This window comes from Chelonia mydas, chromosome 2 (assembly GCF_015237465.2).
Source record: "Chelonia mydas isolate rCheMyd1 chromosome 2, rCheMyd1.pri.v2, whole genome shotgun sequence".
Taxonomy (NCBI): Eukaryota; Metazoa; Chordata; order Testudines; family Cheloniidae; genus Chelonia; species Chelonia mydas.
The window spans coordinates 241,632,299-241,648,092 of NC_057850.1; the positions used below are offsets into that span (position 1 = coordinate 241,632,299).

At 39.1% G+C, this 15,794-nt stretch overlaps 1 protein-coding gene across 2 annotated transcripts in view; it reads left to right on the forward strand.

The window, feature by feature from the left end:
- PTPRN2 (protein tyrosine phosphatase receptor type N2) overlaps positions 1 to 15,794 on the forward strand; it is a 989,298-nt gene that overhangs the window by 407,316 nt on the left and 566,188 nt on the right. For both annotated transcript variants that reach the window (XM_037891071.2, XM_043541551.1), the window contains exons 7-9: positions 671 to 925; positions 2,434 to 2,474; positions 4,491 to 4,882. In XM_037891071.2, coding sequence (XP_037746999.1) covers positions 671 to 925; positions 2,434 to 2,474; positions 4,491 to 4,882 — 688 coding nt within the window. The remainder of the gene's footprint in view (positions 1 to 670; positions 926 to 2,433; positions 2,475 to 4,490; positions 4,883 to 15,794) is intronic.

The following is a 15,794-nucleotide window of genomic DNA, read 5'->3' on the forward strand; positions in this document are numbered from 1 at the left end:
AAAGTGTGTTTATCCAAAATCCTTATCCTTAGCTATCTCTTAGTTCAGTAATGATACCTATACGACTTATTGACTAGTCAAGACTTATAATATAAAATATGGCTCAACAATTGATTCACAGAATGGTGGATAGAGCTGAATCATACACCAGCTGACACAATATTCCCTACATGTAATTGTAGTCATCATGCCTGTGCTATTTTAAAGTAATCAAATAAATAACCATCAAGCTACCTTAACAGTTATCTTAATTGACTACTATCGTCAAGTCACTTTAGGTCACGTTAAGTCAGTTTAGATTGGAAAAGTGTGATGATTCTTGGTGCAAAGAAAAACAGCAACAATTTTGTGCTTAAGACGTGAGTGCAGCTAACGAAGCCATACTGACTTCTATCCTTCAGCATCTGTCACAAGCTGGTCGTGCACTGAATTGGAAGCCTGCTTTCTGAAACAAAGTGCACCTCCTGTGCAAGGCAGTCATCTGTCATCAGAGTATGATAGGGCTCACCAAATCCAGCCTTTGGGTGTGCTATTATATTGTTTCTGTAAGTGGAAAAGATGTCTTACATTTTCCTGAAAATATTATAAGCATATAGCACTTGCACAATGTTTCTCTCTTGCATGTAAATAAATCCAGTGATCATGTTGGTGATTTTTTTTTTTGACTCAGAAAAATTTATTCAGGATATATTGAAAGACCTGAAGAAACACAAGGTGAATGTGGATAATCTTAGCCCACTGGAGCTTGATGAGATGGCTGATATTATTGCTGATGCCATTCAAGTTGTTGATGTAGCAGAAGAAAAGCAAAATGGAGCTGGAAAGTTTGAAGGAGAGAGAGCAAAAGCAGAAGTCAAGGAAGTGGATGCACAAGGAGGAGCAGATTATGAGACTGGACTAATGGATGCCAATTTTAACATACAAGGTACTAGACCAAAAAGATAAACATGACAAAAAGCAATTTACAGTCATTTTCCTCTTTATTTTAACTGCAGTAGTATGGTCTCTCTTATTCATTGATTTTTAAAGAAGACAGGGAGGGAGAGTTTTTGTATCTTTTGGCAGAGGTCGGGAAGGTTTCAGTCTTCAAATTTGCTTTTTACAATGTAGACATGTATGCAAGGTAAATGTGGCTATTTGTGAGCTCTGGATCTTCAAGCTCCATAAACAGGATAAAAGGTAAATTGTTCTATGTTATTAGGCCTAATTTCTCATTCTTGAGAATGAGATGTTTAAACAAAATGATAATAAAAAGCATTCTTTTTATTCCAAGAATCTTGTTTTTAAATATATAAATGATAAAGCAAAAACATTTACCCCATTTTGCTTTACAAGTAATCATATTTTCGTGTACCGTAATTGCATGCAGACAGAACTCTCAGACAAGCAAATATATACAAGCAACTTCTTCCTCTTCCTGCTCAGGAAACTAAGGAGATTCATTATACTTATTTGGTTGTGTTTGAACACAGATTTTTGGTGTTCCGGTAATCAGTAATCCAGCTACTGTGATTTTCATTAAAAACTCTACATTTACTATGCAGAAAGATATGATATATTACAGTTTCTCCTTACCCCTCTCGTATGGTAGGAAATGCTGCAGTATCTCAGATACCACCGCTGTGTGGTATTTTGTGGCAAATGTTGACTTTTAAGTTACTATCTTTTATTTGTTTGTTTATTTATTTATTAATGGGAACAGAACTCTTGACAGCAGAAGTATAGCCCAAATTCCTTCTAATATGGATTTAGGGAAATTATTATTTTTTTTTATGATCACTACTGTGTCTGGTTTAAAATGATACAGTCCTATGGGTTTGTCCTGAGTCATACTGGGACAAATTACTGAGATATAATTCTTAATCTTTTTCAAAAGAAGAACCATTGACTTCAGACAGTGATGTGATTGCAAAGTCTGACTATAATTTAACTGCAGAATGATTCATTTCTGAAGTCTCTGCAGCATGGACAAAAATAAGTTTTTTTTTTGTTCCTTCATAATAACATAGTCATGTCAGCATCTGTCAACCAAAAAGCGCGTGCACAATGAATACATTGCTGCTGTTTGTTTATGTATATAATTATGATACTGCTGCTAGCTAGAGTCATTTTATTGATTTTTTTTCTGAGGCATTGGTAAACAGTGGTAAAATAATAAGCAATACCACTGCAGTAGTTAGCATAATACACTGCTAATTTGACTCTAATTGTGCTGTTTCTATTGACATTGCATTAGTTTGCTGTCCAAATGCAGCTAAAAGAACAAAACTGAACTACACTTTTTACTTTATCCTTTCACGAGAGCATCTTAATGTTTAATCTCTAGTAAAGTAGCTATCATTAAAAAAGTAGAGTAGTCCATGAGTAGTCTGTGTTTTAAAAACAAAGTTCTGTATTTTATAACTACATGTATACCCTGTTTATGTCTTACAGATAATGGAGGACACGAAGAAGATGCTAGAGCTGATAAAAAGGTAAAGTAAAGTTTGTTAAACCAAATATTCCACACTATCATGTCAGTAATTATTTCTCTATAGTTTTATTTTGAGGCATAAAATAAAACATTCAAATCGATATAATTCTTATTTATTTACAAAATGTACCCACTCTGATTTATACATAATGTACATAAGTTGAATAGATGTTTAATTAAAATTTAACTAACCTGCAAAGCAGAAGAAAAATATCTCAGTTTAGCATCCTCTCAAACAAAAGCTTGGGAATAGATCCTGAATGTCAGACAAACTCAGGCTCCCACAGGAATTGAATTCAAGCACTGAGGAATCTCATTGAAAATATCCTTTTACCGGTCCCACAAATCTCAAATCTGGGGAATGTTAGCAATAGTGACTCAGGTGACATCTCCTGTTGAGATGGAATGTGAGTAAAGAGGCTCTGTCTGAGGAAACATTTTAGCAGGAAAAACGATGAGACCTTAAATCTCAAGAATTCAGAATTGACTTCCATTAGTTGGGTTTCTGTATCATCACCCTTTCACCTCCCCATGCAGGGATAAAATCTGCTCAAACTGATGAACATGAGAGGAGAGATTTTCAAGGCTCATCCTCTTCTGGACAGAAAAACCAGGATCCGAAAGACAAATTGACCCCAAACTGTGACACCAGGCTTGGGACCTCAGCTAAGCAGCAAATTTGAGGATATTTTTGTGAGCCTTGGCTCAGAACTTGGGCACTTAATTCATTCACTAGTCCTTTTGAGTATCCTTGATTCTTTTTCTGGGTTGCATGTAGAAAAATTAACTCAGAGAAGAGTTTTGGCAAACCAAAGTGAGAAATTCTATGCGATGTACTATGTCAACTGTCAGGTTGTAGCTAGATCTACCTTAGTGTGTCAAGAAGCCATCCATGATGTGTTTATAACCAGGCCTCACCAACAGCTGGCCATATACCAGGCAAGAAGAATACACTAGTGGACCAGGTCAGCTGGAATTTCAACCATCCACACAAAATTGCTCTGAAGAACAAAGTGCTGCACTCGCTGTTTCTCCAATAGGGTATTCCACAAACAGATCTTTCAGCAACACTTTGAATAGGAGAGGTGACAGAATGGAATACAGCACTACACAAAAGAACTTCAGATGGGGTTTATAAGCAACCAGGCACCCCTCTCTGGGATAGCCCTAGATATAGCAAAAATTTATGTAATGAACATAGCCCCCTCTTTGAGTTTTCCATGAATATGCCTTGATTTTACGAATTTGTTTATTATTTGACTTCATTAGACACATCAGTTCTATGATCAAATCACAGCCTATGGATTGCTCACAAACTACTTACCACAACAATTTGCTAGAGACAATTCACTATTCCTGCAGTGTAATTGGACACCTAAGTCACATGGTATTATTTCTGCTCCTGATGTGCTATCTCCTAAAAAGCTATTCAGATATTTTCAGTACCAACACTCAGGCAAATACGTATTTGTAAAAGTAATTTGCATCACTTCTCATTTTCTTGAGGATAAAATTTTACTTTCATCAATATTCACAAAACACAAACATAAGGGACTATGCATACTACCGTATATTGAATTTGAGATTTTGTTTTCAAACAAATATTTCTGAAATCTTTTTTTGCCATATTCTCCCAATTCTGTTCAAAGATGTCTCAGAGAACAAAGGTTATCAAGCTGAAAAGAGACATTTCATTTTGAAACAATGTAAGTCCTACAGTTAAAGTTAACACTTAAGTCTGACATTGCATATAAATCTTATAACAATATAAAACCTCTCCCAATATAGTGGAAGCTTTCAAGATTCTTTTCATATTGTGCTGTAGTTTTATTTTCAAAATGTAAATATATTTACATATACTCTTTCTTCATATAAACAGATCCTGCAAACACTTATTTTAGTAGTCCCAATCACATGAGTAAGGGTTTGCAGGATTGGGTCCAGGCGTTGTACGTGATAAGTAGACCCATACCTCCATGTGTTTAATGTTACAAAGAGCTCCATTCTTTTAATACAGGAGACCAATTTGGGTTTAAAACTAATGGACTTCTTGAATGAGAAATCATTAACACAAAATCTGCCAGATAAGCCTACTTCTGAAGAGTCCTTTAAGACTGAAACCAAGAAATCAGAAGACTCAGATTCTTCTTCTTCCTCAGAAGAAGAAATGAAGGTTGGTGTTGAAAATGTAAAGAGTGAGACTTTTTCAAGGGAACTGGCAGCTGAGGAGAAAACTGAATCTGAACCTGACTCTAAAGAGCTGAATGAGATCCACTACTGGATTAAGAATTCTTTGATGCGGGATGAAAGTGCCTATGAAGAACCTCAAAAAAAGATGGGAGAAGGGCTACAGCTAGAAGTGAAGTCTTCTGAGGAGGAGGAATATGGCTATATTGTGACAGAGAAAGAGTAAGTATAGTAGCAAACTTGAATTGCATTTTTTAAAATGGGGAAATGTTAAGTGGTTGTAACTGATGAAAAATGAAAGTAAAAGAGGAAGATGCTATTTACTGTACCACTTTTTGACACATCAGAAACAGTTTTTTGGCAGCCAGCTCAGTACTTTGATGGAAATATAAGAGAGTAGAGATGCCATTCTGTCTGTGTAGAAGATATACAATATGTAGGCCCTTTACTTACTTTGCGCTTGGTCCTCTGATGTCCCCGTGATCTGCACAATATGTCAGTCAGTGTATTTATGGTTAAGGATGTGCGCTTTAAATATTTGACTTCAAAGTAGCCTAAATATCAATGCCTGAGTCATTCTTCAGAAAAATGAAACACAATAACAAAGCACAACATTTCCTTTGTGGTTCCATTTTGATCTGAAAATAACACAATCCAAACATCATGAACAAAGCTAGCTGGGAATGAAAGACCTAATGATTTCAGGACATGTAACTAATGAATTTGACATTTAATACTATACTTCAAAAAGACTGCACTTCCCCCCTCCCTCCATGTGAAACACAGTGCTTTAAAGAGGGGAAAAACATTTGGAAGTTTAAAGTTTAGACTTCTTTTTTTTTTTTACTTATTTCTTGAATTAAAAGTTTGTGTTTTGTTAGAGGCCCCCCTCAAGTGGTGTTGAAAATGATTAACTGCTAGGATAAATCTATGTTCAGCACCATTATAGAAAGTGTAACTGAGACTTCTGTAATGGTACTGAAAATGGGTTTATCCCCTCCATATGAGCAGTTAAACCATTGTCTACAACAATTGAGGAAGGGCCAGGAGGGGACCCATTGCTGACAACCACTGCCAGCAATCTGTTATTTTCCTAGTGTACACAGGGCCCTACAGAGCAATTGGACAGTATCTGACAGAGAAGCTCAAGGACCGTTTAGCTAAGGGTTTGAACAGAGTTGTTTTTCTTGAATTTTGGTGCATTAGATTTTTTGCTTTTGGGGGTTAGGCAGGTAAGGAGTGGTCGTTAACTATTTCTGCTGGGAAGTGGGGATACATTTAAAAAATGATGCATTTCAACAACTGTCCTCTTTTCATATCTTTAGTACCTTTGCTATGGTATTAAGTTCTCCTAGTGTAACTCTTGGAATGATTGTTTGTAATGAACTAGTAGTAACAAACACCATTGCCATGTTTTGAAAATGGAACAATATCCTCTACAATGGGATATAGCTATAAGTATGTGTTATGTTGGCATATATTCATACCTAGAGAGAGGGAGACATTGGCACTATAGCTAGAAAAATATTTAATCTACATGCTTATCTGTAATACAAGTGGAAAAATTATAGGATTCCATACAAGTTCAGAAAATCTGTTGTACATTTTACCCATTGTCCTTTGTATGCATGCATGTTTTATTTTTGTTTTAAAGTTTCCATTGAACTCTGAAACATTTAAACATTAAGACACGGTAAAAAATATAATAGGGTTTAAGAGCAGGGTTGAAATTTAAAGCCTATTTCTAATATGCATGCGTTTTGGAGCAATGTACAACATGCGGCAGCTTCCCTGAATACTTTTCAGTTAGGACATTCAAGGTTACAAAGCTAATATTAAGGTTTAATTTATTTAACCCAGTAATGATTTATACACAGTAAATGGACAGGTGAAATGCAATGTCAGATGTAGTGCCTAAGTTTAGAATATTATTCTCTGTATATTATATAGTTTTTCCTTTTTCTCCCACATAAAGCTATACGTTGCCGTTCTTAATATGTCAGGTTTTTTTATTAGCCAAACTGTTTTGTAATGATGAAGCTTCATATTTACAGCTGAAACCAGTAGTCAGCTGGCAAAAAACGAAAAAGTCCTACATATTTATAAACTGGGGATGTCAGCTTGAGTTTTTTTACATTCTGATCTCAAAATGCAACTGAAAAGATTGCACTCAGTGGTATAGTTGACAGATGTCAGAGGTGATTCATTCACTATTAGATTCTCAGGCTTCCTTGGCTTTGCAAGTGTGACCCAAGGAGATATTTAAGACTGTGGCATTGAACTCCTCAGATGACAGCTTTTAATTGCGCCACAAAGCAGAGATAATATTTCCATGTAATTCTTAAAGAAAAGATTTGTGATAGTTTAAAGACTTGTCATAATGGCAGCCTGGTTGTCACTAGCAAGAACAATAGGTCACTCCTGCTGTTTCGTCTAGTGACCTTTCAGATGCTGAGAGCAGTACAATCTATATAAACCGTACTATCCATCTGGGCTAATCTTAGGAACAAATTGACAGTCTGTGTAGGCAATTGTCTAGAAAATCCTCTTGGGTGCTGCTTCAGCACTTTATTATGGTGAGAAACCAATCAAAATGGGTTATTTCCTTTATTTACTGTTTGTCCCCTTTAAAAAAAATTGGAACTACTTCTGTAAATGCTTTTTTATATGGGATTTGTCCTTCCTGGAAGTGTTAACTCTTTCTGCTAATTGTAGGTCTAGTCTATGGCAAATTTACAAGAAGAAAAATAATTTAAAGGATGTTATTTTATATGTTTTTAACTTTGGTGTTATAATTATAAAAGTTTCTCATATTATGACATGGATGCATTGATAGGGACTCCAAAATTAAGGATAAAAAATGATTTTGCTTTTGAGAGTGCCATTAACCCCGCCTCTTTTTTTCCCTTCTGTTCAAAAATGGAAAAATTCTTCTTAACAGACAATAAAAATGCCAAAATAAAGTGCATTTTCACATATAGTCCCGTGAGAAGGAGAACGAAAGCTCTCTCACATCTACATACCTTTTAGCCTGTGGGAGCGTGCACTGGGTTGGAGACTAGGAGACCATGACCAACATTCTTTTAAATGGGTGCCTAAAGTTAGGCTCCCAAATCCATTTTTAGGCATTCAGCATCAGGGCTGGTTGGGAAATTTTTAACAAAATAGTTTTCCATTGGAAAATGCTGGATTGTCAAAATTAAAACTTTTCATGAGAACATACCAGTTTTGACAAAACTTTCTTTAGGTCCCCGATGGAATTTCTGGTCAAAATCAGAGAGCCACCCAAGAATAATCAATAATTTGGGAAAAACAGCTGAGTAAGGACTTTGAACCTAGGTCTCCTATATCCCAGGAGTGTGCCCTAACCACTGAGCTAATGGCTATTCTGGCAAAGGGAGGTGTGGTCTTTCTCTCTGTTTTTTTTTACAAAAAACTTCAAAGGGTCTCAGTTCCATCCTGATATAAAATAGGACAAATTCTGAAATCTTAAAAAGTTTACAAGACAAGAAATAGTTTCCCACCCAGCGCAACTCAGCCGCTTCAGTTTGAGTGATTGCAAGCTGCTGGATGCTCAGTAGTTTGAATTATCAGGCTTTGTACAGGTTTGGATGTATGGAGTTAGGATGCTAACTTTGAACATCCATTTTTGAAAATATTTGTCCAGGAGTTCAAATCTCAACTCTTCTACAGACTGGCCTTAATAATTCTGTGTGCTTCACAGCCTTTATTACTAAGCCAGGCTTTAGGTGTCATTTGCCCCATTTTTTATTTGGAGTATGATTCTGGAAGATTGCACAAGGTTACTCTGAGAATAGATTTCATCTATTCATCATCAGAAGACCACCATGATGGATATCCACTTACCATACTGAAAAACCACAACCCATCCCCAGAACCTAGAGGCAAAAAAGCACAGAGTTATTAAAGAAGTGTGTAGGTAATCAACAGTCATATGTGAATGATATGTGTACTGCATGTAACCCTTCTGCCAGGTGATGCTAGGTCCAATATCAAGAGGTTCCTCTTAACAAGACAAAGCCCCCACCCAGTAATCTGGAAAAACTAAACACCTCCCCTTGCCTCCACTAAGAGCCAGTGCTTCCCCACTCACAATGACTGAGTCTGTGTAACAAAAGAAAGCTCTTAATCAAAGGGAGAGGTAACCCAGCATTAATTTGGGAAAACACTGCAACAATGACTTGAAAGTACAAAACCAATAAGTGAAACACCCACCCCACAGTATCTTAGGAAGTGGCCTTTTTCTCGATTTCCCACCTTGTGGTATGAACATCCCAGGGACAAATGTCTCTTTAACATGCCGCTCCCTTTCCCTCCACTCTCCGCTCCAGTTTGTTATCTGAGGTCAGCAACGTCCCCAGAGTCCAGGGATGCAATTGGGTGGATTTGCCTCCTGCCCCAAAGGGGAGAGGCTGGTTGAGTGATGCCTGTGCTTTTGCTCACCTGTGTTTCTGCTGTCTCTGCCACTGCTTGTCGCTGTCATTGCTGTCATCACTGCTGTTGCTCAGAGCTTCAACCTTAACTGCTACCTTTCGCTGCAGTGCTGTGTTCTGAGGTTCTACCAGAGAGGACAATTCTCAGTGATTTCAACTCTTTAGTGATTTCACTGGGTAGTGAGGAACCTCTCTGCTGCTGCCTATTTTACATTGTCTTTTCACCACAACACTGTCTACCAGGTCTAAGGTTCAGCCCTCTTAGTTTAGCTTATCAATGAGTTCAGCTCTAATGGTAACTGGGGAAGAACCAGGACTCTCAAATGAATCTAGGCAGCTATGTTGTTAAACACTGGAGACGGGGAGGGATGGAAGGAGCAAATGGCTTCTGGGACCCTTTAAACAGGTCTACATCACCAGGTAGGAACACTTGTCCCAACCCTCTCTGACTTTAACTTGGATTTGGCATCCCTACCCCCTGTTTAGCAAGTGAGATTAACATTTAGGGTGCCCCTCCTCAATCAGGACATGTTAAGTACAGTCCTGCCATTCTTTGCTTATATAATAAGGATTACAACATTTCATTACCCTTACCTTTAATATCAAAGTGAATTTTAACCCTAAACAGCCAAAACTGATCACTTTGGCAACACAGGTCTGTCTGCTGATACCCGAGACAGAGTAGGTCTGTCTATGCACATACAGTCTGCTCCTGAGGTCTTTCCCCATAATTCATCACTAGATGTCAGGGGAGAACTCTTTCAGACCCTGTTTACATACATAATCATAACATAGTACAGTATGGTGTACTGGGGAAGGGGTCTGTGGGCCTCATTTAACCTTTGGGTTGCACTTTGGACATCTCTGAATTAGAGTCTGGGATTAGTCTGTGAGATTTATGCTTTATTTTTGTATACAGTGTCAATAATTAAAATTGAACTACTGCAGTATCTCCTAACACTGTGTAGTAAATTTTGGTAAACATTGCTATTTTTAATGGCAATGACAGTACAGTTCATTACAAAAAAGTAGTGTATTTAGTGCTCAGGAGAGATCCTGGAAGGTGAATCCTAAAGCTCTGAAGTCCTGTAAGTACAGTACAGTCCGTTACAATGCAGGCTTCCCTACACTGCTTCAGCAATATACCTCAATTCTGTACTATCTTACTGATGAGCAGACTCAAGATAAATCCTTTATTATGAACAGAAACTATGTACAGAAATGAGGTAACAAAACTTCCTAGTACTCTGGGTAGCTGCAGCCTGCAACTGCCCTGTCCTGGGTTTCTTTCTTTCTTTCTTTCTTTCTTTCTTTCTTTCTTTCTTTCTTTCTTTCTTTCTTTCTTTCTTTCTTTCTTTCTTTCTGTCCCAGCAGGAAGTGCATCATAGTCACAGGAAACCAAAGTCTGCATCTAGAATGTAGAGGAAGTATGGTATCTTTACACTTCCTGAATTACTTACTCTATAGTGCATCTTCCCTTTTTTAGATCCCTTTTAAAATTTCTTTATTGAACTAAAACACTTTTGAATAAAACTAAAAAACTATTACAAATAGAATAAAATATTTAACAGTCCATTAGGTTGCTCTAACAAAACATTAACATGTCTTGATCAGCCCCTGAGGGCATTTAAACAATCTTCCCGCTTTGCTGCATTGCAGAACCTCTTTAGGCAAGTCCTTGTCTGTAACCAACTGTTTACTCTCATAGGCAATAACAGGGTCAGTTTGCGAACTGTTTTCTATCTGTGTGTCTGCTTTTACTTTACTTTTCTCTGCCAAGAACATAAGAACATAAGAACAGGCATACTGGGTCAGACCTAAGGTTCATCTAGCTCAGAATCCTGTTTTTTGACAGTGGCCAATGCCAGGTGCCCCAGAAGGAATGAACAGAACAGGTAATCATCAAGTGATCCATCCCCTGTCACCCATTCCCAGCTTCTGGCAAACAGAGGCTAGAAACACCATCCCTGTCCACCCTGGCTCATAGTCTTTGATGGACCTATCCTCCATGAACTTATCTAGTTCTTTTTTGAACCCTGTTATAGTCTTGGCTTTCACAACATCCTCTGGCAAGGAGTTCCACAGATTGACTGTGCGTTATGAAAAAATACTTCCTTTTGTTTGTTTTAAACCTGCTGCCTATTCATTTCATTTGGTGACCCCTAGTTCTTGTGTTATGAGAAGGAGTAAATAACACTTCCTTATTTACTTTCTCCACATCAGTCATGATTTTATAGACCTGTATCATATCCCCCCCTTAGTCATCTCTTTTCCAAGCTGAAAAGTCCCAGTCTTATTAATCTCTCCTCATATGGCAGCTGTTCCATACCTGTAATCATTTTTGTTGCCCTTTTGTGAATCTTTTCAGATGTCAGGTATCTTGAGCAGTGTCCTACAATTCTTTTGTAAGATTTTGCCTTCATCTGTGATCACTGAGTATGAGCAGTTTGACTCTTCTTTGATCTCTCTGGCTTTGACAGGCCAGAGCCCATCTTGCCAAATTGTCACTGAGGTTTTGTTTCTAACTGGAAGAGGACTTGCTCCTTTATTGTAATACTTTGTCCGATTATACTTTCCCAGTTTTTTTCACACTATCACAGACTCCTTTGTTAGCCATCCTTTGGGGTTCTTTTGTTTTTGTTCCATATCTGGTCATCAAGTATTTATATGTCTGTTGCAGAGGAGTTCAGCAAGTGACAATCCATATTGCAGTGGGCAGCTCTGTAGCTGAGTAGTGATAAATATAGATCTTCCCTTGCATCCATTGCTATTTTTTTAGCAAGTTCTCCACTATGTACTCCACATTCAGCTAATCCATTGATTTGAGCATATTTGGGAGTAGGTGTCTCACGATGAAAATCAGGCATTTAAGCAAAGTTCAGGAATTCCTTTTTCTTGAACTGTGGTTCATTGTCAATTATTACGGTTTTTAGAATTCTGTGACATACAAATATAGGTTTAACACGCCTGACAACTGTTGCTGCTGTGGTACTTCAAGTGTCACTACTTTAGGGAAATTGGTAAAGTAGTCCATTGTAACAAGGTGATCATGTCTTCCCAATTCCAACTTTGTCTCATGGAATTACAAGTTCGTGTGGTATCTTTCAGCTAGGAATCTCTGTATTTCTGACATGTTCCACACCTGCTCATCATTTCTTCTCTGTCACTATTCATCTCTGGCCAGAATACAACTTCTGTAGCTCTTCTTTTTAATTTGGTCATTCCCAGATGCCCTTTGTGTATTTGTTCCAATATTTTCTTTCTCATCACTGTGGCAACCATGATCTGTGTGCCCTTCAAAAGCACCCCTGCAATCACTGAAAGCTCATTTTTATAGTGGAATACGCAGGTGGGAAGTGTTGATTTCCCCCCTCCTTTGCTTAATGCTTGCAATATTTCTTCTTTAGCTCTTTTTGTGTCCAGTTCATCCCATATGCCGAAGATACAGTACGTGACATTTTATCATGTTGACATGTATGTTTACTGCTTGTTCCAGATCATCAGGCTGTGTATTGTCAGATGGAGCACATGCTCTTGAGAGTGTGTCTGCCATGACTAAGTGGCACTCACGTTGGAACTCCAGGGACACATCTTACTTCTGTATTTTCAAAAGTAGACTCTGTATCCTTGGAGGTGCTTCTCCGAGTCCCTGTTTGTGTAATGCGATCAGTGGATTGTGATCAGTTTCTGCTCTGAAACTGAAGATAGAGAAAGTAGTGACACCTTGTATATCTGTATACCAGGCCTAGTGTCTCTTTTTCAATTTGTACATACATCTTCTGTGTGGCTGTCATAGCCCTATATGCATACAAGACTGGAAACCAGTCAGTTCCAAGACACTTTACTAGTACTGCTCCCAGCCCTCTTTTTGAGACATCTGTGAAGAGTTTGATATCTTTAAGTGGGTCAAAAAATTGCAGCACTGGAGCTGATGTCAGAATGTGCTTTAAGTCCATTGAACTCTCTTTTATGCTCTGGTATTCAGGCCCATTCCGTGACCTTGTGGAGGCGATGTCTTAGGTGAGTTGTGTGAGCTGTATAGTTAGGTATGAATTTGCTGACATAATTCATCATGCCTATCAGCCCTTGAATTCCCTTTTTATGTTCAGATTTCCGCATGTTCAGTATTGCCTAAATCTTCGATTCATCAGGAAAGATTCCCTTTGGTGTCAGTCTCTCTCACAAGTATGTTATTTCCATTGCTTGAAATTGAGATTTGGCCTTACTCAGTTTAAGGTTATACAGTCTCACAATTTCCAGTACTCTCCTTAGTCATTTCTGATGTTCAGTGGGGATAGTGGGGGCTTGAGCCTAAGGCTGGCAGTACCACCTAGTGGAGATATTCTGGTCTCTATAGTCCAGTGGCAAGAATCAGTGACTGCTTTGCCTAGTGGCTGAAGTCAATGGCTCTGTCTCCCAATGGCAAGAAGCAATAACCATTTTGCCTAATGGCTGTAGCTGTTGGCTCAGTCGCTCAATGGCAAGAGTCAATGGATTCTTTGCCTAGCAGCTGGAGTAGTGGTTCTGTTACCCAATGGCAAGAGTCAGTGGCCGGAGTGCCCAGCTCTCTTTGCTCCACCGGGTTCCAAGCCAGGGCCCAAAGAAACAGTAATTCAAAATGTACTGCCTAGGGGGCAGGTACCCTGGTGTCTGCTCCCTGGGCCACTTCCTACCCCAGCTTCGGTTCCCCTACTGGTGCCACTGGTCTGCCTTGGGATTCCCCTTGGAGTTTTCTCAGGCCACTCTGCCCCTGTGAACGGCAGCTCACTGTCATCAGCCTCCATGGCTGAAGGGCCTGTGTCGGTTTGCACGTAAGGCTTGGTCCCAGCAGATTGGAGCCTCGGCAGCTTCTCTGGAGGAGGCTGCAACTGCTCTCCTGCTCTGTCTGCCCAGACTGAGCTGAGCTCCTCTGTTTTGTGCTCTGCCTCCAGTGTGAGCAAGCCCAGCAGGAGTGGTTGGGCAAGGCCTCCTTTGTCCAGAGCAACTCCTTAACCCTCTCTTCACCAGGGTGTGGTTTGTACACTCTGTCACACATCAATGTACACTTTCACACCTCCTACTATCGTCTGGCTCATTGTGCAGTGATACACTTTTGGAGCTGAATATATTCCAAAAGGCAGTCTTAGGAAGCAGTATCTGTCAAATGTTGTGTTGAAAGTGCAGATCTTAGGGGTCTGTGTCCAAAGAGAATCTGTCAAAAGCCTGCTAATGCATCTGATTTGCATAAAAATTTGGCTCCTACCGTCTCGGACAGTAGGTCACTTCTTGTGGACAAGTGGAAGTGTTCTCTTGTTATGTTTTTGTTCAGTTCCTTAAGGTTCATACACAGCCATAGTCCCCTTCCTTACTAAGCAGTGATCCCCACTGGTTGGTTCTTTTATTCTCTAAACTAGGGGTTGGCAACCTTTCAGAAGAGGTGTGCTGAGTCTTCATTTATTCACTCTAATTTAAGGTTTTGCATGCCAGTAATACATTTTAACGTTTTTAGAAGATCTCTTTCTATCAGTCTATAATATATAACTATGTTGTATGTAAAGTAAATAAGGTTTTTAAAATGTTTAAGAAGCTTCATTTAAAATTAAATTAAAATGCAGAGCCCCCCGGACCGGTGGGCAGGACCCGAGCAGTGTGAGTGCCACTGAAAATCAGCTCTGGTGCCGCCTTTGGCATTCATGCCATAGGTTGCCTACCCCTGCTCTAAACCATTTGCCGTCATGTTTTTCAGCACTGCTTCTAGCCTCTTTCTTAAGGCTTGTGGAACTTTTCGTGTGGCAGGTACCATCAGTTCTGCATCTTCTCTTAACGATATTTTATATGTTACTGGGAGGCACCCATTTCCTGTGAATACATCTTTCATATCTGGTTATGTGTTGTGTTTCTTTCTCTCTCTGGCAGACGTCCTCTTAACAAGACCAAGATGCATTATATACAACTAGAGCTTCTGTGCTCGTCCTCCAGTTATATGCCCCTGTGGCTTTCATATACAGTATAAATTATTGTATGAACCTTTTCCAGCCATATTCAGCATTTCCCCTGATTCTCAGTGCCAGTGGAGAGTTTCTTGAAATTGCAGTGTCTGTAAAAGCCATTTCAGTGTTTCCTGTCACTGGGCCTTCCAGGATGCTCTGCCTTCCAGTCCTGATACCATGTAGTATCTTACTCATACTAACTCAAAGGGGTCAAGGTAAACCCTTTATTATTAACAGAATCTATGTACAGCAATAAGATAACAAACTTCCTACTACTCTGTGTACCTATTGAGGTTCTGGTAACGCACATCTAATGGTCCCTCTCCCCAGCCTAAAGGGAGGAGCTAACAAACCTAGGTCTCAATTGAATATGGGAGACAACAAATGAAATAACAGGGACAGGAGTGAGGGTTACAGAGTCAAAGCAGGGAACCAGAGAGGACCACTGAGCAGAGAACCCGTACAGCACCCACTGCTCCTTGAAGGCGTCCAGGGAGCCAGTGGACGTGGCTCAGAGGAATTTTGCCTGGAGATGTGAGATGTGAGATGAGGGACTAAGTCTTAAAAATAACATCATTTTGCGTAATTCAACAGCTTCTCGAGAGTTACCTGATGAGTCAAATTTTTATGTTTCTTTAGTTCATTCTTTCCTTAGATGATAGTGGTCAAGTATTCTTTTTTCAGGTGGACTTGGTACTGTTCCCCCCACCT